The sequence below is a fragment of the Panicum virgatum genome, chromosome 6N (assembly GCF_016808335.1).
Source record: "Panicum virgatum strain AP13 chromosome 6N, P.virgatum_v5, whole genome shotgun sequence".
Classification (NCBI taxonomy): domain Eukaryota; kingdom Viridiplantae; phylum Streptophyta; class Magnoliopsida; order Poales; family Poaceae; genus Panicum; species Panicum virgatum.
This window is the reverse complement of record NC_053150.1, coordinates 30,232,868-30,254,067: the sequence shown is the minus strand read 5'-3', so window position 1 is coordinate 30,254,067 and position 21,200 is coordinate 30,232,868. Positions and strand designations below refer to the sequence as shown.

The 21,200-nt window shown below is 46.3% G+C and overlaps 1 protein-coding gene and 1 non-coding gene across 2 annotated transcripts; one reads left to right on the top strand and one right to left on the bottom strand.

Moving 5' to 3' along the window:
* Positions 1–454: 454 nt before the first annotated feature.
* On the bottom strand, positions 455–563 carry LOC120680318. Its single transcript, XR_005677589.1, has one exon. It is a non-coding gene; the product is annotated as a small nucleolar RNA R71 (small nucleolar RNA).
* A 1,258-nt stretch (positions 564–1,821) lies between these two features.
* On the top strand, positions 1,822–2,325 carry LOC120678050. The gene has a single exon (XM_039959211.1). It carries the CDS (start codon positions 1,822–1,824, stop codon positions 2,323–2,325), a length of 504 nt encoding a protein of 167 aa, XP_039815145.1.
* The last annotated feature ends 18,875 nt before the right edge of the window (positions 2,326–21,200 follow it).

The following is a 21,200-nucleotide window of genomic DNA, read 5'->3' as shown; positions in this document are numbered from 1 at the left end:
GCTCGTGAGAAGGGCACGACCTCGCGTCGTTCCTCCTCTCGCTATCCTCCCAGCACAGGAACCCATTTTGGAAGCACCACTCGTTCTTGAGGCTATGGCTGAAAAGACTCTCCGCGAGTTCTCCGTCCCCTCCACCGATATGTGGCCACTGGCCCCAACATCAATGTTGGGGACGTGAACTTCGAGCTCAAATCAAGCCTCATCAACATGGTGCAGGCTAGCCCATTCTGTGGCAAGTCGAATGAGGACGCAAATGAACATTTACAGAATTTTCTGGAGCTCTGCGACACCGTTGTCATACGGGGTGTCGCCGCCGACGTTGTCAAGCTTTGTCTGTTTCCCTTTTCCCTCCTAGGGAAGGCGAAATAGTGGTTTTATAAAGAAAAGGACATCGACACCTGGGCCAAATGCTGCAAGGCATTCCTCGCAAAATTCTTCCCACTGGGCAAAACAAATGCCCTGCGTGGGAGAATTTCAAGTTTCCAGCAGACAGGGATGGAATCCATCCCAGAAGCTTGGGAGAGGCTGCAGGAATACATCCTGGCCTGTCCACATCACGACATGGACGAGTGGCTCGTCCTGCAAAGCTTTTACAACGGGCTCACAACGACATCTCGAGCCAATATTGATGCCGCTGCTAGAGGAGCCTTCCTCCACCTGACTATCGCCAAAGCAAAAGAATTGGTCGAGAAGATGGTCTCCAATCAGGGGTGGAGCGATGAACGACTCCAACCCTGTACAAAAGACATGCATACCGTCAAAGAGACGGATATGATTGCCGCGAAGCTGGACCTCCTAATCTAGAAGATGGAGGAAGGGAGCAAACAACCGATCCATGCTCCTATTTATGCCATGGGTTCGCACTTCACGTGCGAAGTCTGCGGTAATGATGGACATTCAGGGAACGATTGCCCCGAAACCCGTGAAGAATGCGCATACCTCAACAACAACAGCAACAACGGGTACCGTCCATCACAAGGAGGCCAGGGGTGGAACCAACCACGTCCACCTTTTCAGGGAGGTAATAACTACAATCCTTCTTATAATTCGAATTTCAATTCAAACCAACCTCCCTTGAGAGAATTTGTTCTTGGCCAAGTTAAAATCAATGAAAATATAAATAAAAAACTTTTGGCCAATGACAAATCCCTAGAAAGTTTAAATGTCAAGCTTGAAACTTTGTCTTCAACTCTTAAAAACTAGTCAAGTTTCAATAAAAAGGTTGAATCTCTTCTTGCTCAAATAGCTACTTCTGTTCCTGTCTCTGAGAATGTTAAAGCGGTGATCACGAGGGGTGGTAAGTCCACTCGTGATCCACCACACCCTAACCATACAGGAAAAGCAATGGCAACCCAGTAAGAAGAACAACCAACAGATCAAGAAGAAACCAGGGAACCAGAAAAGGGAACGGCTCCATAGGATTACATTGAGACCAGTTTCTTGCCGTTCCCCACCCGTAACAAGAAGGCAACTGTGGATGAACAATTCACCCATTTTGTTGAGATGATCCAAAAGATACATGTTAACGTCCCTCTACTGGACGTTATGCATGTGCCGACCTTCGCCCGATATATCAAGGACATCATTAACAACAAACGGCCGCTGCCCACCACAGAAGTTGTCAATCTCACGGAAGAGTGTAGCGCAGCTATACTCAACCAACCCCCGGAGAAGAAGAAAGATCCAGGATGCCCCACAATCACATGTTCAATCGGGGCACAACACTTTGGCCGTGCCTTGTGTGACTTAGGAGCAAGTGTCAGCGTGATGCCAAAAGCAGTCTAGGAGAAGCTAAACCTCACACACCTCACACCAACCCCAATGCATCTCCAGCTGGCAGACTCCTCGGTACAGTATCCAGATAGGATTGCAGAAGACGTACCGGTAAAAGTTAGGGACTACTTCATCCCTGTCGATTTCGTGGTGCTGGACATGGACATTTCCAAGGATACACCACTTATTCTAGGAAGACCATTCCTAAGCACTGCGGGGGCACAAATCAATGTTGGAGCCAGAGAAATCCGCTTCAATATCAACGGCAATGAAGAAAGGTTCCCATTTCAGCCCAAGGTTGAGCAATGCTCTATGATCAAAATCAAGTTTGGGCCAAATTCACAAGGCATACAAGAAGTCGTGGTAACACCACGAAAGAAGGACAACATGGTCAGCCTCGTGAAAGAAGTCATAAAGGAGGGTAAGCATGTAGAAGTGGTAATACCAGTCCAGACTACTCCACAAGATCAACCCTCCTCATCAAGAGTGAAAAAAGCAGAGAAAGCACAGCAGTCCGTCACTGTTCCTCCCAGGACGGGTGCTCAATCATAATCAAAGAGGAGTCATGCACGTCGGACTTTAAACGACGCGCCCTTGCCAAAGGTAAATTGGTATTTATCTCATGTTTGTTTCATCCGCTTTTCAACATTTTGTTTGCACCTTATTTGTTTTTCTCCACTGCATGTTTGAAATTTTCAAAATTGTTTTTTGCATGCTAGAACTTTTTCTAGCACTTTTCCCTTTTTACAAAAAAATACTAAAAATATTTTCTGAGTTTTTAATCCTTTGGGAAAAATAATGTGGACATCTTTTCGAGCAAACTTTTGGCCGTGCACCATATTTTCAAAGAACTTATCCGTTGAGGAAGCACCAGGCCAAAGGGGGGCACCAGGGGGCCCACCCTGGGACCGGTCGACTCCACAGGTCAGCCGACCCAGGGCCAACGGCTCCTGGGCCCCACCTTCTCTGACGGCTCCATAGCTGTTGCGGCTTGCCTCTCCTCTGGTGCACGCGCCATCTCCTCTTTAAATAGGGACCGAGAGGGGTGTTGAGCTCTCTCATACTCACACACTCACTCACACTCCCTCTCACACATTCTTGCTCAGGTTTCCATTGGATTTTGGCTCAAGTTTGGTTTCAAGAAATCTCTCTCTCTCATTTCTTTGCTGCAAGATTGATCACATATTTGGAGGAACAACTTTTGGGTAAGAATTTCATTTTGATTTCGCTAACATAACCCGAACCGAGTTGTTATCGTTCGTTCTTGTTCGCTCTTGTTGCAAGCATGAAGGGTGTAGGTCGGAAACTTTCCGGAGCTATCAAGAAGATGATAGGGTCAAGCTCATCTCGTTCATGGGGTGGGTCGAGCTCCTGTCATTCCCCTGAACCTACACCAACACCGACCACGATGGACTATGAGCAAGACGAACAAGAGGAACAAATAGAGGAGCAAGCTGAAGAACTGCAAATCGAGGACATGGAAATAGATGAAGATGATGCACCGTACATCGACTTGCAAGACGACCGCGAGCGTCAAGCCTACTCCATGATCAAAAATCGAAGCTTTGGTCATACCAGAGCCTTCGATCCGGACCTTCTCGAAAAAACAGGTATGGACGTTGACTTCGCTCGTGTTTGGCATGCGGTTGTGTTGACGCAAAAATCAACACACTGGAATCCGAGGGCAAGTGTTTGCCAAGCATGAAAAAGTCAACCAAGCGTGCTAGTCAATTTGACCTGAAATTGACAAGGGAGAAAACAAAGTCAAATTCGAGAGCGTATCGGCTGGGATTCCGAATATCTCTTAGATGGGCATATCGGCAAGCTTTGGCGATACTATAGACGACAAAAAGATATTAAATGCAAGCGTGTAGTAAAGGAGCGTATCGGCAGGATCAGCCGATACACTGGACGACAAAATCGGCTTTTGGACAGCCGATCGTGTGTGTATGACAAGAACTAAACTACGAATGTGTAACTTAGATGATGCAAAGCTAAAAAAAGATCTAAAACGGCTCTTGAGATAACAAAAGTATCACTCCAAAACCTAAAGCCGATCTAGTATGTTTTTAGATGTGATAATGGCCAAAAAGCATAGGAAAACCTACAAATCTAGTCGATATCGATATTTGGTGAATAAATCTAGACGAGACGACAGCGATGCGCCCGGAAGTCAAAGCCTGGATGAACTCGATATTTGAATAGATTTGAACGAAACCATAGCGATGCACCTGGTAGCTAAAGCTCAAATATACTTGGTAAAACAAAAACTTACTAGCAAATCAAGTCGCTCGATTGTGAGACGTCCTTGATCAACTTGAAAGAACTCGTCAAAAAAAGAAGAGAAAAGGCGAAGTCGCCAAAAAAGTGCAAAGAAATTGTAAAGTTTGTTGTATTGGATGTGTATCAAGTTTTTCCAGTCCCTCACAACTGATATATATAGCCTAGCGCTATCAAGTCCTAACTGATTACGGCAAACATTACTTGACCCTAAAGAAAAGATTATCTTAAATGTAAACTACTTAAAATATTACAACCGAATCATCAAGATTTTCGTAGAGTCCGGATCCTCTTCTCCTTCCTTGAGTTCATCGGCACCTCTCCATCGGCCGAGCACCAGAGCTGGTGGATCAGCATCTTCACAGAATATTCCTCTAGCCCATCGGACGGGCTCCATCAGCCGATTCCAACCCTGTGCATCTTTTGGTTTCTTCCAGATAGGCCACCTTCCCTTCACAAAAATCACCTTCCTTGACACGTGTCAAAAAACAGTGTCAACACATGCCCCCAGTTTCGGAATAATTTATTTTCTTCCGAAATTATTCCAACCAGCAATCAAAGCCATTCCTTGTACCCCGTGCACACGGCTTACCCCATACAACTGGGTAAAACTCTTCTTTGCCCCTGGCCTTTCGCCTTCCATCCGCACAAACCCAACGCGCCGATTCACCTTTCGTCTTTTCATTTACCCAGATTGGGCCATAAATATTACCTTCCATCCTTGTATCGGCAACAAGTCTCCATTAGCTACAGAGCCTCCTTTCTTCTTTCTCCAGCAAAAACCCTAGGTCTTCCTGTAGCAATGGCGTGCTCCAAGCGCCCCGATGAGGGTCCTTCCAATGCCCCGCCGGCAATCCGTCGCTGTGTGGAGTAAGCCTCTCTTTCTTCCATCTTTGGATTGCCATGCTTTTGTTCAACTTTGATCTCTAATTTTTCTATCTCTTTTCTGTAAAGTGACAATGCTTCTTCTAGTTCCTCCAACTCGGAGGGACCCCCTTTCCCTGGTGTTCCTGAGAGCACCAAGAAGTACATTCACCAGCTCCTTCACGAGAAGGATGAACCTCGGCAGAATGACTCCCAGGAGACCATCTGGTCTCAGTTCCTTTCCGCCAAACTGGAGGTGGCGCAATCCGATCGGGCAACCCTCCAGGTCCAGCTCACCGCCGCCGACTCCAGGGTTGCTTGTAAGTAGCCCCTTCTGAAGCATTGCTCTCTCCTGTTTTTCTGACTCCTTTTCTAACATCTTGCTTCAGTCCTAGAGTCGTAGGTTCAAACCCTCCACGCCGCAGCAGCCACCACCACCAAGTCGGTGAACACATGCGGCGACACCGTCGCCGCCCGTCTGCAGGACATCCCCAACCGCATCCGGGAGGTCGCCGGACATGGGGTTCGCCGTGGCGCCGCCATAGCCCTCGCCACAGCCCAGTTCGAGACTGGTCACGATCTCCTACAGGTCGAACCGTTCCACTTCCCGTTGGGCATCAAAAACTGGTGGGCCTTCGAGGAGCTCGCCAATGACATGGAGATGGCAGCCGCCGCCATCTCAGAAAATGTCAGCATAGAGGCGGTCATCAGCAACGTCTTTGCCGATGATTAGATTTCTAGGAGTAGCATCTTCCTAGAAATAATCGGCATCTCCTTTTTCTTGCCAATTCTATTTGTAATTTCCCAATTGACGTGGCAAAAAACCAGCTCTGGCCCGAATTTGAACAATCTGGATTGTGTAGATTTTTTGCACTAAGGACAACACATATCGTGTCGGCCATAACAATTCAACCAATAACTCAATTAATCGGCTATCCATCCACCCAAATGCTAGGGTAATACTTCTTCAAATATTTTCCGTCAAGAGCTTTAGAATACTCTTCCCCTTCGAGTGTCTCTAAAATATAAGCATTGCCAGGAACGCATCTGTTTACTTTGAATGGTCCTTCCCACGTTGGTGACCATTTGCCGAATTTTGAACTCTTTGTTCCTATCGGCAGTATCAACTTCCAAACCAATTCCCCTTGCTCAAAGGTTTTGGCTTTTACTTTTTTATCATACCATCGGCTAACTCTGGCTTTATTTGCCTCAACATTTGTGAGAGCCTTCAGCCGATGACCAGCCAAATCCTCTGATTCATCTTTCATCAGAGCAGAGTATTCATCGGCTGTCAATTGATTCTGGAACGTGACACGCCGTGAATCAAGTTTCAACTCCCATGGGAGAACAGCTTCATGTCCGTATACCAAATGATATGGAGACACCTTTGTAGCACCATGACAAGCCATTCTGTATGCTCATAAAGCCTCATGAAGCACAGTATGCCACTTTCTAGGATATTCATCAATCTTTCTCTTGATCAATTTGATGACTCCTTTATTAGATGCTTCTGCTTGACAGTTAGCTTGGGCATAATATGGAGAAGAATTCAGCAATTTAATCCCCATTCCAGTACCAAATTCCTCAAATTCATCTGACGTAAACATAGTACCCTAATCGGTCGTAATGGTCTGTGGAACACCAAACCGATAGATAATATGTTCTTTGACGAATTCGATCGTCTCTTTTGATGTAACATTTTTTAGAGGAATTACTTCAACCCACTTGGTGAAATAATCAGTAGCCACCAAGATAAACTTATGATTTTTGCTGGATGGAGGATGTATCTGGCCGATGAAATCAATTCCCCATCCTCTAAATGGCCACGGCTTGATTATGGGATTCATGGCTGACGCAGGAACTCTTTGCACGCTCCCAAACTTCTGACATTCTTGGCACCCTCTGTAATATGTGAAGCAATCTTCCAGTATCGTTGGCCAAAAATATCCATTCCTCCTGATCACCCATTTCATCTTATAGGCCGATTGATGGGATCCACAGACCCCTTCATGAATTTCACCCATTGATACCTTAGCTTCTTCTTTATCGATGCATTTAAACAAAACTCCATCAATCGTTCTATAATATAAATCTTCCTCCAACAATACATACTTGATTGCCTGGAATCTCATTTTTCTGTTCACTTTCTTGGATGGATCTTTCAAATAATCAATAATCTCTTTCCTCCAATCATCGGCTGTTAATTCCAAGACCATTATTCCTTCCATCGGCCGATACCCTGAAGCATGCTGAGCCAGCCGATTTGCATTACTGTTATGAAATTTGGGAACATGCTCGATGGTTACCTTCTTGAATTCTTTCTGCAACCGAAGACATTCTTCACGATATAATTGTAAAATATCATCTTTGCATTCATACTCCCCAACTAACTGATTAATCACCAGCATAGAATCTCTGAAAATCTCAACAGCATCGGCTTTGATCTCTCGAAGTAATTGAATTCCCTTGAGAATAGCACGATACTCAGCTTGATTATTGGTTGCAGAGGCTTCAATCGGAAATGAGAACTCAAAATTTGCCCCCCGAGGGGAAATCAGCACCACACCAATTCCAGAACCATTCCCACATGAAGATCCATCAAAGAATAAAGTCCAAGGAACAAGATCTACCATGTTTAGCTCTGGTCCACAATATTGTACAATAAAATCGGCTACGGCTTGACCCTTAACTGCTTTAGCCGATTCATATCTCAAATCAAATTTTGACAATGCCAAAATCCATTTCCCTATTCTCCCTTTTAAAATCGGCAATGAGAGCATATATCTAATAACGTCTTCTTTGCTCACAACAACACATTCAGCTGATAATAAATAATGTCTAAGCTTGGTACAGGAGAAGTATAAGCAAAGACACAATCTCACGACAGGAGAATACCTGGTTTCAGCATCCAGCAACCTTATACTCACAAAATAAATAGATCTTTCTTTTCCTTCAAATTCTTGAATAAGGGCCGATCCGATAGCACGCTCATCAGCCGATAAATACAATTTAAACGGCTTGTGCTTTTGGGGAGGGACCAACACCGGAGGAATTACTAGATAATGTTTGATTTCATCCAATGCCTTCTGATGTTCCTCTCTCCATACAAATTCCTGATCGGCCTTCAACTTCAGTAAACAACTGAACAACTGAATTTTTCCCGACAGATTAGATATAAATCTTCGAATAAAATTAATCTTGCCGATCAATGACTGAAGTTCAACTTTCGTTGTAGGGGCTTCAACTTTGTCGATAGCTGATATAGTCTTCTGACTAATTTCAATCCCTCATTCATGTACCATAAAACCCAAGAATTGGCCAGCTGATATGCCAAAAGCATACTTGTTTGGATTCATCTTCAAACCATGTCTCCTGGTGCATTCCAGAGCTCTACGCAGATCGGCCAAATGTTCTTGGTGCCCCTTTGACTTTACAACCACGTCATCAATGTATATCTCCACAATTTTGCCGATGAGTTCATGAAAGATATAATTCATGGCTCTCTGGTACGTAGCACCGGCATTTTTTAATTCGAAGGTCATGACTATCCACTCGAATAAACTGAGATGTCCTGGACATCTGAATGCAGTCTTGTGGATGTCTTCTTCTGCCATAAAAAGCTGATTGTATCCAGCATTGCCATCCATAAAACTGATCACTTTGTGTCCAGCAGCAGAATCTACCAACATATCAGCTATTGGCATAGGGTAACCATCCATCGGCGTAGCTTTGTTGAGATTCCTGAAATCAATGCACACTCGTAGTTTGCCATTCTTCTTGTAAACGGGAACCACATTAGAAATCCATTCGGCATAACGACACTGCCGAATAAAATTAGCTTCAATTAACCGTGTAATCTCGGCCTTTATATCTGGCAAAATCTTAGGATTACATCGCCTCGCTCCTTGTTGATATGGCCGATATCCCGGTTTTATAGGCAAACGATGTTCCACAATAGATCTATCCAAGCCAGGCATCTCATAATATTCCCAAGCAAAGCAATCTTTGTACTCTCTTAATAAACTTTTTTGTTTCTGCTTGTATTTGGGATCCAAGTTGGCGCTAATAAACGTCGGCTTCGGTCTATCACCATCTCCGATGTCAATTTCCTCTAGTAAATCGGCCGACGTAAACCCATGCCCCAACTTCCCTTCTTCCGCTAGGAACTCATCCATCAGGAACTTTCTGAAGAACCGACTGCTTGGATCGGTGTGGAACTGTTACTGGCCGATTCACCATCGGTCTTAGCCTTGACACGCCAGACTTGTGATTTGACTCCTTTCTTGTCCAGAGTCTGTTCTTGCACTTCTTCAATGATCTCCAGCTGGCGTAACCTCTGAACACGTCGCTTCCGAGACCTGGTTAAATCTCCTGGGCACCATTGAGATTGATCCGTGCGATCAGGCTCACGTTCTGGATCTCTCCGCATCGGCTGATCATCTTGTACTCTATCATCGACCACCTGTTCTAGCCGATCGTGTACAGGCACTCTTCTCCCAACAGGATCACGTACCATTGTCCTGCCCCCTAGTCAATCATGCACCGATACCCTTTTTCCTAGCCGATCATGCACAGGAGTGCGCTCACACCGATAGGGCTCATGACGTGACCTTTCATATGATCGGCTGCCTTGACCATTGCATTCGGGACAATCATATGCCGATGGCAATGTCAACCCTTCTTCCCAGCAGTAGACAAAGAAAGGACACCTCCAATGATCTTGCTCGCATTGCTCCTCTTCTTCTCTATGCTGCCGCCTTTCACGATCATGCTGAAACTTGTTCAACAACATTTGAGATGTTACACGTCTACATGGTGCCGATGAATGTTCAGCATCCCTCATCGGACCCTTTCCTTTGACCTCATCGGCCGCTATCTGCGCTTTAGAATTAACAGCTCCAGATTTCTTGGCCGATGATGATGTCAGAATCTTAGCTTGAGAAGAACCTTCATTTCTGGCCACATCAATCATGTTCGTGGCGAAAGGATGTCCGTCGATCTTCATCATCTTCTTGGGAGCCTCAAATTTCAATCTCCCTTGTTCGAAAGCTATCTGAATCTGCTGTCGGAAGACCTTGCACTCATTTGTGTCATGCGACGTGGCGTTGTGCCACTTGCAGTACTTTATATTTTTGAGTTCATCCTCCGATGGAATCTTGTGATATGGCTTCAACTTGATCAACCCTTCCGACAATAACAAGTCAAAGATCTTATCGGCTTTGGTGATGTCGAACCCATATGACTCAGGCTCTTTCTTTCCAAACGGACACATCACCGGCTTCTTGCTGTTTTGTATCCACTCAGCCGATGCGACCATTTCTTGCTCCTCTTCAGACTCATCATTAGTAGTATATTCCACATAGTTAATCTTCTTCTGAAAAGGCTTCTTGGACTTGTAGGATCAAGTCTCTCCTGTCATCCGACTTGCGATCTGGCTAATACTTTCAAACTCTTGCGATGCATATTTATCTTTAATGTGCGGCAAGAGTCCATTAAATACTGCATCGTCCAACTGCTGATCGGATAGAACCAAACTGTAACATCGGTTCTTGACATCTCTGAATCTTTGGATAACACAACAACCGATTCATTGTTTCTTTGCCTCAAGCCGGTCAAATCGGTCAACTTTAACTCAGTAATCCCAGAGAAAAAGAACTGATGAAATTGTTTCTCTAGACCGGCCCAATATAATATGGAGTTTGCCGGCAAAGTGGTGAACCAAGCAAAGGCCGATCCAGACAAAGACAAAGAGAACAAATGGACTCTGAGTGCATCCTGGTTGCCCGCTCCTCCCAACTGTAGAAGGAACCTATTAACATGTTCCATCGTAGAAACTTCTTCCTGCTCTGAGAACTTCATGAAGTCAGGCATCTTGTACTTGTGTGGGAGAGGAATCTGATCATAAACCGGAGGATAGGGAGTCTTGTGTAACACCCGGTTTATAAAGGGACATAAACCGAGCAATCATATACGTGCCAGGATCAAGTCACACGTATATACAACAGAATGAACAATATATCACAGCACAAATCACGTAAAAAGGTATAATAAAGCGAGTATGAATGTTATTTATTACATTAATGACAAATGTCTGATACAGAGTATGCGAAAGCATAAAACAGGTACGGAACTCTCGGAAGCTGGGCGCCACAGGGACATCGACTGGGAGACAACCGCCTAGAAGTCCTTGTACTCCTGATAGCTCTGGGTGAACTCCTCCGCATCGCCGGGAAATGAGCAGCAGTAGAGTATCCCCAAAAAGAACAAGAGGAAAAGAGTAGAGGAGGCAAGTGTGAGTACACAACTTGTACTCAACAAGTATAACACAAACTATGAGGCTCTAAGGTTGGCTGACTCAACTGCATTAGCTTTTAATCTTGGCAAAATTTTATTAAAGCTAATTACTACAAGTGGATGAATTACCATAAACCCAGTTACATAGAAATTAATCAAAATTAATTATGAACTACTGAGAACCAAACCAAACCAAACCACCCGGGGAACCCCCCTAATCAAAGGAAGATAACCTCACTAATCAAAAGGAGGAACTGGGCCGCTCATAACTGTGAGCACGGCTAGTATACCAGTTTTACACTCTGTAGAGGTTGCACATCTTTACCCACAAGTCGTGAGCTACACTAGTTGTTCATCACACTTCCTTAGGTGAGATGGCTAGCAAGCACACTACGAGGTTGTTACAAAGAATCTTGTTGGTAAGGCGTAACCGCAAAGTGTTGGATCAGCGACAATGGGGCCCACCTCACGGGGGTACAAGCACGTAGCACAGACCAGGCCGGAGGAGCAGGGACCATTGAAGCTTACCACCCTTGCCCCACAGGTAAGTTACTCCAAACCAAAAAGACCTAATTAGTAAGCCAAGACCGTCCCATTCCAGTCTTCTGGTAGCGCTGTTGTCCCAGGTTGTCGCTTTATGAACCGGTCCTTAGGGAGAGTGGCCAACCAAGCACCAAGCACCGTGCTGGCCCCCTAAACCATGTTTCTAGAAAAAACCAATTTTAACGAGAAGTGAGCCACTCAAGCACAGAACACAGAGGGCCACTCTCAGAATTAAGTTGCATATACCATTAATCAAATTAATTAAAAAGGACCAAGTGTGTTATAGCGCGGTACCTAGCACAACTTACCAAATGCAACACAAGGGATATATATAACGGATATAAAGTGGCTAGGATGATCCTTATGGGCATACAGTATTAAAATGCAGTATGAAATTGTATTTAAAAGTGATAGGAATGTTCATGTTATACTTGCCTTCCTCAAACTGCTCCTGCTGCTCAAAGTGTCCCGCTGAGGGTGGCTCCTGGTACTCCTCCGACTGCTCAATGTCTACTCACGATTGCAACGCCAAAACAAAGTCCAGCACATAAACATACATGCAAACAAAAGCAAAAGCTAAGAAATAGTACAACATTACATAAAAATAGCAAACAAAATAGAGCTAGAACTATTCTACGCATTACAACGATCGCGTGGGCATAAAGAACACCTAAAACGGAGCTAGAACGTGAAAACTAGGGCTAAAACAAGGTTCAGGGGCTAAACTGCGAGAAAACTGGAAGATCAGGGGGTTCTGTGCAAAAACCAGGGACCTAAACATGATTAACAGGTAGATCTAGGGTCTGATGCGCAAAAAGACAGGGGCTGGACGGTGGGTTCTATTTCTAGGAAGCTCAGGGGCTGAAACGCTAAAAACTGGGCTTATCTGGAATTATTTTTGAACTGGACAGGACCGCGGGTTGATTTCAAAGAAACGCAGGGACTCTTTAGCAAAACAGCCAGGCCGAAGGGGTATCTTCTAATCTGGGCCGTCGGATCTGGATCCAAGGGCTGGGATTGGATTAGCCCGAGATCTAATTGTGGCTACTGATTTCGGATCGGGCGGCCGGGGTCAATTGGACGGGCGGGGTGGCGGCGCAGAACGCCGGCGACCTTGCTCCGCGGCGGAGCACGGCCGGAGTTCTTCGAACTCGGCGTTCTGGGGCTCAAAACAACTCGGGTTTGGGTCAGGCGTGATCAGCGTGGCGTGCGTAACCCACCTAGGGTTACAGCAGGGGCCGGCGAAGCTCAGGGCGGCGCGGGCACAGGCGGCGGCGGACTTGACGGCGACCTTGCGTTCGCTCATTTCTGGGCACTGGAACGGGGGCATTCGGGTGCGCACGCGTGAGAGAGGCTAAGGCAAGACTAAATCGGGGTCGCGCGCGGCTGTGCTGTGCAGAGAGGGGTTCACCACGGTAGAGCAGCGGCGGCCGAACACCGGCGACGGGGTTCTGGCCTCGGGGTTGGGCTACAGCCTATGCTAGCTAGCGCAAAGGGACCAGGAGAGGATTCGAGTGCTCACCGAGGCTCGGGTTCGAGCAGGAAGGCTGTGCAGGGGTGCCGGCGTCGAAGGCGAGTGGCGGCGCATGGACGGAGTTCGGGGACGGGGTGATGCAGTGGTCCTCCGGGTGTCTGGTCCCCAAAGGAAGGTGCACCGTCGATCTATGAATTGCGGAGGTGCACGGAATTCACCTGCGGCGGCGTCCAGGTGAAATTCCGGCGAAACACAGGCTGAGCTCGAAGATGGCTGGCTCTGCGAGTTCCTTGGGCCCACGACGAAGCTGCTGCGTGGGTCTGCAGGGTTATGGCGCGATGGTGCGGCGTGGCCACGGCGACGCAGAGGAGCGGCGCTGGGCGGAGCAAAGCGGGGTGGGTGCGCTAGGGTTCTGGGCGGGGTGAAGATGGCAGGTGCGGTGCAGGGGGATCACGGGGCCAATTATAGGAGGCCCGGGGATCTTGGGTAGGCGTGCCCGGCGTGATCCTGGCGGAGATCGCGGGCAGGCCGTAGCTGCGTGGCCGGGAGAGGAGGGGAAGACGACTATGGCTCGTGGGCCTGGCGATTCAGTGAGAGGAGGCGCGCGCGGGGGTGCAGGCTGTGATCGGCGCCGGCAGGTGTGACCGGCGGGCAGCGAGCGAGCGAGGCGCGGGCGCAGAGGCTGACAGGCGGGGGCCACATGGCAGCAGGGCTAACGCGCGCGGGCGAGCGGCTGGTGTGGGAGCTGGGCCTCGGCGGAAAGAGGAGGGAGGAAGCGGGCTGAGTGTGGAGCAGGCCGGACGGGGAGAGGGAAGCGGGCCGCGGGGAAAAACATGCCGCTAGGCTAGGCTGACGAGTTGGGCTCCGCAGTTGTTGGCCGCGGGCCGGGGAAGAAAAAAGGAGGGGGAGAGAGGTGGGTTGAGCTGGGCTGGGTTGTTTTCTGGGCTGGGTTTCAGGTTTGGGGTTTTTCCTATTTTCTCTTTCCTTTTTCTTTTTCAAACTCACTCAAATCTAATTGAATTCAAATCAAATTTGAATTCAAACCCTATGCACTCAACCAAAGAAAACTTATGCACCAGCATGAATGCACAAAGAAGTTTAAACCTAGAAAAATTTTAATTACTTGTGAAAGGAAAATAAATTAAATGCAAGGCTAAGCATATAAAACCATAGAAAATTAAATAAAGTCAATTAAATTTATTATTAAAGCTGAAATTTAAATTAGGGTGTTACATCTTGTACATAACGGATTGTTGTTTTGGCCTCAAACTAAACTGCTCCCTCATCACTTCAGCTATCTTTTCGTTCCAATCAACTTGCGGCTCAACTATTGGCATTTGTTGAGGGGAAACCATGTTTGCTGCATTGGTCATCATCGCAAGTTGCTGAGCTACATGACTCATCGGCTGTCCAGCCGATTGCATCTGTTGGGCTTGCTGAGCTATCCGATTAGGTGTCTACTGAGTCATCGTCGGCTGTGTAGCTGATGGGTTAGCCGATTGTTGACCAGCAATATCCATGTACGGCACATTGACATATCGTATCTGTCCAGTTGCATGATTGTGGAATACCCAGTTTATTCCCTTCTGATGCGGAGATTGCGACAATAACACTTCTGAAGGAGACTGGGGTTGGAGCAGGATAGCAAGACGCTACTGTGGGGTCATCGGCGGTGGCGCCGATGCATTAGCTTGTGCCATCTGTTGTGGACTCCATGCGCCTTGTGCATTCGGCTGTGTTGCCAATGCATCCTGCTGTGCACCCATCGGCTGAACGGCCAATGGATCAGGCTGAGAGGCTATCGGCTGAGAAGCCGATGCATCAAACTGCATCTTGGGTGGCGTAGAAAAGAAAGCTAGATGCATACCATACCCAGTAGCAGGATCCCATCCTTTAGGAAATACGGACGCAGATCCACCTTGCACAGTTGTAGCAATCGGCGGCGTGGTTGAGTAGATAGGATCTGCCGTACCCGCCGATGTTGCAGTAATCGTCTGGGGTGGAGTTTGACTGTTGCTTGTTCCTGCCTGGCTATTTTGAGCCAACAGGACTGCTTCCATAGACACCTCCAAGGGAGTATATTGCATCTGATCTGGTTGTATATAGCAAGGACCCATGCACCCTGGTAACGTGCATTTAGTAAAAGTCTTGACCACTGCATTGTGCACTGTGTTGCTCATGACTGTTGCACTCTTGATGAAGGCTTGTGCCACAGCTTGGCCAACTGCGTCTATCATCTTGCTTTCACGTTGAGCCTCTGTCAATGGCTAGAAAGATGGAAGATTAAACTTCTTGATTACCTCACCAGATCTGTTAACGCTGTACGACTTGAGGCATTCACGTTTGAATTTCTCCACCAGCTCTTCATATTCCTTCTTTTGTTCTTCTTTGAGCTTATCTTCAGGAACATGAATCTAGTTTTTTTCACTAACTGCAGATTTATCTGTGAGTTCCACCATGTTGAAGCTTTCGTGTCCCACCGAGCGTGCCAAAAGATGTGTTGACGCAAAAATCAACACATTGGAATCTGGGGGCAAGTGTTCGCCAAGCACGGAAAAGTCAACTAAGCGTGCTAGTCAATTTGACCTGAAATTGACAAGGGAGAAAACAAAGTCAAATTTGAGAGCGTATCGGCTAGGATTCTGAATATCTCTCAGATGGGCGTATCGGCAAGCATTAGCGATACTATAGACGACAAAAAGATATTGAATGCAAGCGCGTAGTAAAGGAGCATATCGGCAGTATCAGCCGATACACTAGACGACAAAACCGGCTTTTGGACAGCCGATCGTGTGTGTATGACAAGATCTAAGCTACGAATATGTAACTTAGATGATGCAAAGCTAAAAACAGATCTAAAATGGCTCCTGAGATAACAAAAGTGTCACTCCAAAACCTAAAGCCGATCTAGTATGTTTTTAGATGTGATAATAGCTAAAAAGCATAGCTAAACCTACAAATCTAGCCGATATCAATAATTGGTGAATAAATCTAGACGAGACGACAGCGATGTGCCCGGAAGTCAAAGCCTAGATGAACTCGATAACTTTTGAATAGATTTGAACGAAGCCACAGCGATGCGCCCGGTAGCTAAAGCTCAAATATACTCGGTAAAACGAAAACTTACCAGCAAATCAAGTCGCTCGAATGTGAGACGTCCTTGATCAACTTGAAAGAACTCATCGAAAAAAGAAGAGAAAAGGCGAAGTCGCCGAAAAAGTGCAAAGAAATTGTAAAGTTTGTTGTATTGGATATGTATCAAGTTTTTCCGGTCCCTCACAACTGATATATATAGCCTAGCGCTATCAAGTCCTAACCGATTACGGCAAACATTACTTGACCCTAAAGAAAAGATTATCTAAAAGATAAACTACTTAAAATATTACAACCGAATCATCAAGATTTTCGTAGAGTCCGGATCATCTTCTCCTTCCTTGACTTCATCGACAACTCTCCATCGGCCGAGCACCAGAGCTGGCGGATCAGCATCTTCACAAAATATTCCTCTGGCCCATTGGACGGGCTCCATCGGCCGATTCCAACCCTGCGCATCTTTTGGTTTCTTTCAGATCGGCCACCTTCCCTTCACAAAAATCACCTTCCTTGACACGTGTCAAAAAACGGTGTCAACAGGTTGGATGGAATGGTTTTGTGCCCGTTGAGGAGAATGGTTCTCGTCTCCTCACCATCCAGTTTCTTTGCACTCTTCGGGAGGTGGACGATGGTGTTTCTTTCTGACTTTTTGGAGTTGAACGCTATTTTAATTGGAGAAATTTCAGTCACCTCCTTGGTTTCAGCACGCGCTTGCCGATTTCCCTTGCAAAAGCTTGCCACGGTTTTGATCGACATGAGTTTTGGGGTTTGATTTCAGGTTAAGTTGTTCATGGCAAGTTTGCACCACGGTGCAATGACATTCAAAATCCGACTCTTTGTTTGATGCACAAGTGGGTGGCTATCACTCTCTTTCCAAGAGATGATCCATGACAAGTGCGGAACGATGAGTTGATGATATTATACGCCATGGTCAACAAAATCCGAATCTCCCCCGCACAAGCAATGGTTAAGCAATGGCTCACAAATTTTCGGATGACGAGTCCTATTGAATGCACTTCTTTGATCACCTGCATCACATCAAACATGGGAATCTTAGCTGGGAACCCCGTTCCCTTCATTGAGGAGCCCCGTGTTATGATCGATGAGGCGTACTTGGTTCAAGGCCACACGGTCAAGAAAGGCTCGGATGACTCCTTGATTTTCTTTTCGCTTGGTTATGCAAATGAAATCCCGTTGCCAAACGCGGGGTATCATTTGTATAACTGCCATTTGCTAACCATCCCTCTTGTTCCACAAGAGGAGAGATGCAAGCATAGTGTCTCTGGTCTTCCTGGCAGGGTTACAAGAAGCAGGGCCAGAAGGGAGGAATTCATGCAGCAGCAACCTCAGCCTCAACCACAGCAATATGAGGCTGGAGGTTCGTCATGGCAGAGTGCCAGCTCCACCGAGTGGGCACGGCAGGCCTCAGGGCACCGGTCCACCAGTTCCAGCTCCAGTGATCCCCTGCGACGTACAACTTCATCCAGAGGCTTCGCCACTCTGACTCGGCAGATGGGCGAGCTGAACGTGCGCACCACCAACATCGACGAGTCATTGTGCCAGCACATCGAGTCAACTCAGAACTGGCAGCGATACACAGGCGAGAGGATCCGCAACCTGGAGCAGCAATAGCAGCAATCCTAGGAGGAGTGGAGGGCCTACAACCGTTGGGCTGGGTTTAATCCCAACCAGCAGCAGTGAGCCCGAAGCTAGATTGGGGGAGGACCCCCATGAGAGGTACCTTGTATCAAACTCTATCTTTATTGCTTTCAAAACCTTCCATGAAACTAAACAAAAATTTGCAAAATTATGAAAATCCATAAAAATTTGCATAACTGAAATCAAATAAAAATTGACAAAACCTTTAAAACCCCAAAAATATTTACTTGCTTTCCAGTATGTGTAGTAAGCATGTGTAGTTTTCCTTGTTGAGATGATGAATAGTTGCTCTGTTAGTTCCTTTCATATGCCTAGTTACAACCTTGTGCTCTGCCTAAGTTATGAGTTTGGTGGCTAAATTGTTCAAACCTTAAGTTTGAAACTTGTGGGTAGCGAAAAAGCAGAATTCGAATCTAGGTTGTTGTGGGTTATGATATGGATGAAAAGAGTTGCTATGATCTTCTCCTACGTGATGCTTGATATCCGGAGTATTTCTTTTCAAAAATACAAAAATAAAATAAAGTTCCTCGGTGATATGCAATTCCCATCCAAAGCCAAATGAGTTACAAGTTTGAAAAGCCTTTTCTACATATGCAACTTATCTTCTCATTGAGCTTTGTCAAATTGTTTTGACCCTTTGTGAGAATCACTTCATACGCCCATGATCAAGATCATGTACACGTCCACTCACATGCTATACTTCTACACCTGGAAGATAGCAAGTACATCCCCCATCCATCCACAAATAAAACTCCATGATGTGCCATGTTTATCTCTCTCCAAAGTTATCATCATAATGTATGGGCTATACAAAAAGAAATAAAAGATGCATACCCAAAGAAGGTATGCCACATGCCCACAAGGCATGTCAAAAAAAAGAGAGAAAAGATACATACCAAAGAAGGTATGCCACACACCCACAAGGTGTGTCAAAAAAAAGAGAGAGAAAAAGAAAATATAGCCCATACCAAAAACATTACATGGGAGAGAGAATTCATATAAAGGAGTTCTCATCCATCATCCACCAAAAATATCCACACACTTGCACATCTTGATCAAGGCTTATGATTTGTTTCTCCTTTGGATCCGGTCTTTGACTTAGCGAAATATGAGAAGCAAGGTTGCCATCATATCCTCCATACCTACAGATCTACCAAAAAGAAGCCATTAGAAGTAGGGTGGAAAAAGAAAGGCGCATAAAAAAAGGGCCTCGGTAAGGAATGAATCACTTTTGAGCGATCCGAGAGATCAACCGAGGAACTTACAAATTTCTTTTCAAAAACTTTATAAAACCTCTAGATTGAAGGTTGAACAAAGGAGTGGTAAGTGGTACTCTACAAGCCGTTCTGACCCTCAACCGCCAAAGACGAGGATGATGCTATAAGCCCCACAGGAGTAAGGAAAAAGGTGCGAACAAGGCCAACTTATTCAGAATAAAGGTAAGAACACTCGGTTGTGCCTTGGGCATAAGTTAGGAATGCGACATTGTAGCAACTCCTAATCAACAACCTAAGTCTAAAACTTTGCTCGGGACGAGCAAAGGGCTAGCTTGGGGGAGCTGTTGACGGTGCTTAAGTGCCATTTTCACCCGTCAACTATACTCAATAATAAAGGAAAATTGCATGCCTTACTCGCATATTTGTATCACTAACCTTGCTCCACGGTTGTTTTCGAGTTTTGTACATTTTAGATGAGCAGGAACGGAATAAGACGAAAACATGTAGCAGACGCCATACAACTACGCAGAATATCACGTCCGCGCGTCACCCACTTACAAGGAGGGCCCATCTGGCAGAGCAAACGGGCGTGCCACACATAATGCATACAAGAAAAGATATCAGGGCCCACATGTCAGCCTGCTAGAGAAGGATAAGGACGAGAGGTGGCCAGGTGGGGCCGGTCGACCCCCTGGTCGGCCGAACCTGGCCGGCCTCCCGTCTAGGTGCATTTCGAGGAGGAGTTGGCCCCAAGTCTCATGATTACCTTCCATACGTGCATTTGGCAGGAACCGACCTCCACTAGTATAAATAGGGCCCCCTCTCACCCCTCACACACACACACACACTTCATTCCATTCTCTCCAAGAAGGCTCTCCTCTCTCTTGCTCTCTTAGCTAGGTAGTGGAGCTAGGCTAGTTCTTTTTAGCGAGCAAGTCGTCCTCGGAGTCGTTGAGCAATTCTCGGCTCCTGGTATGGCTTTGTATCCGTCTTGTCAGACTTCTATTCATAATATAGAGTTTTGCCATGGTTGCTTTACTATCTTGATAGTTTATCAATCCATACTTAGATTGTTCATAAGTTATGCTACGGTCTTGGTTAGGCCAGATGATCCGGGTACAGATAGAGGTTCGTTGTGCTTTCGGGCTTGCTCTAGTGTTTTACTCGTCCATCCGAAGGGTGGGAGACCTGGGGGCACTAGAGTAGTGACTTCATACACGAGCGTGGTGCTTGGGTATGTGGGATCCTTCGGATATGACCGTGCTCCACAGTGTGACTGGGGTAGATGGCAGGTGGTGACAGCCCTGTCCGTCCGGGGTAACAGCGGTGTTGCGTTTAGCGTACTCCCCGACATTCGGGTTCGGTGTAGGAGTTCATGCAAAGAGGTAACGGGACTAGATGTACTCCGGTGCTTGACCTTCTCCCCGCTATCCCATTTTCCTGGCACCTGTAGTCCTAACCATGATCTAACATGACCCCAGCTTTGGATAGAAGCACTAGGACACCAAACCTAGCCTAAGCTCCAGCTGACTTGACATAGGATAGAGTAGTTCTTTGTTTCATAGTTTCTCTCCTTTATTCCTTCCTCTTGGAGTGTGGATGTGTGCTATGTCGCATTACCCTTACTTATTATTTACTTGGACTTACCCCTGTTAGAGCATTGCGTATTGCTTGAGGCACAATGTCATGGTTAATGTTAAGTACAATACCTTTGCCGCTGCCGTCCTTTGGGACACAAATAAATGATGATACCCTTACTCTCCGGGTGAAATGCTACAACGGTATATCCGTGCGCTTGCGGATCCGTCTGTAATCATATTGATTATACCATGAGAGTGGCACCCCTTGGGTGCAGTTGCTAGGATGGGTTCGGCCCCCTCATTTCTAGTGATTGCACTAAGGACTGCCAACAGGCATTTCTAGCGCTATTGCTAAGGATTAACCATTCCTAGTGAGTGCGCTAAGAAATGTCAACAAACACTAAAGATGAGTTAAAGGTCGAT

Coding starts and splice junctions, on each gene's coding strand:
- LOC120678050 (XM_039959211.1), top strand. CDS start 1,822: ATGCATCTCCAGCTGGCAGACTCCTCGGTACAGTATCCAGATAGGATT.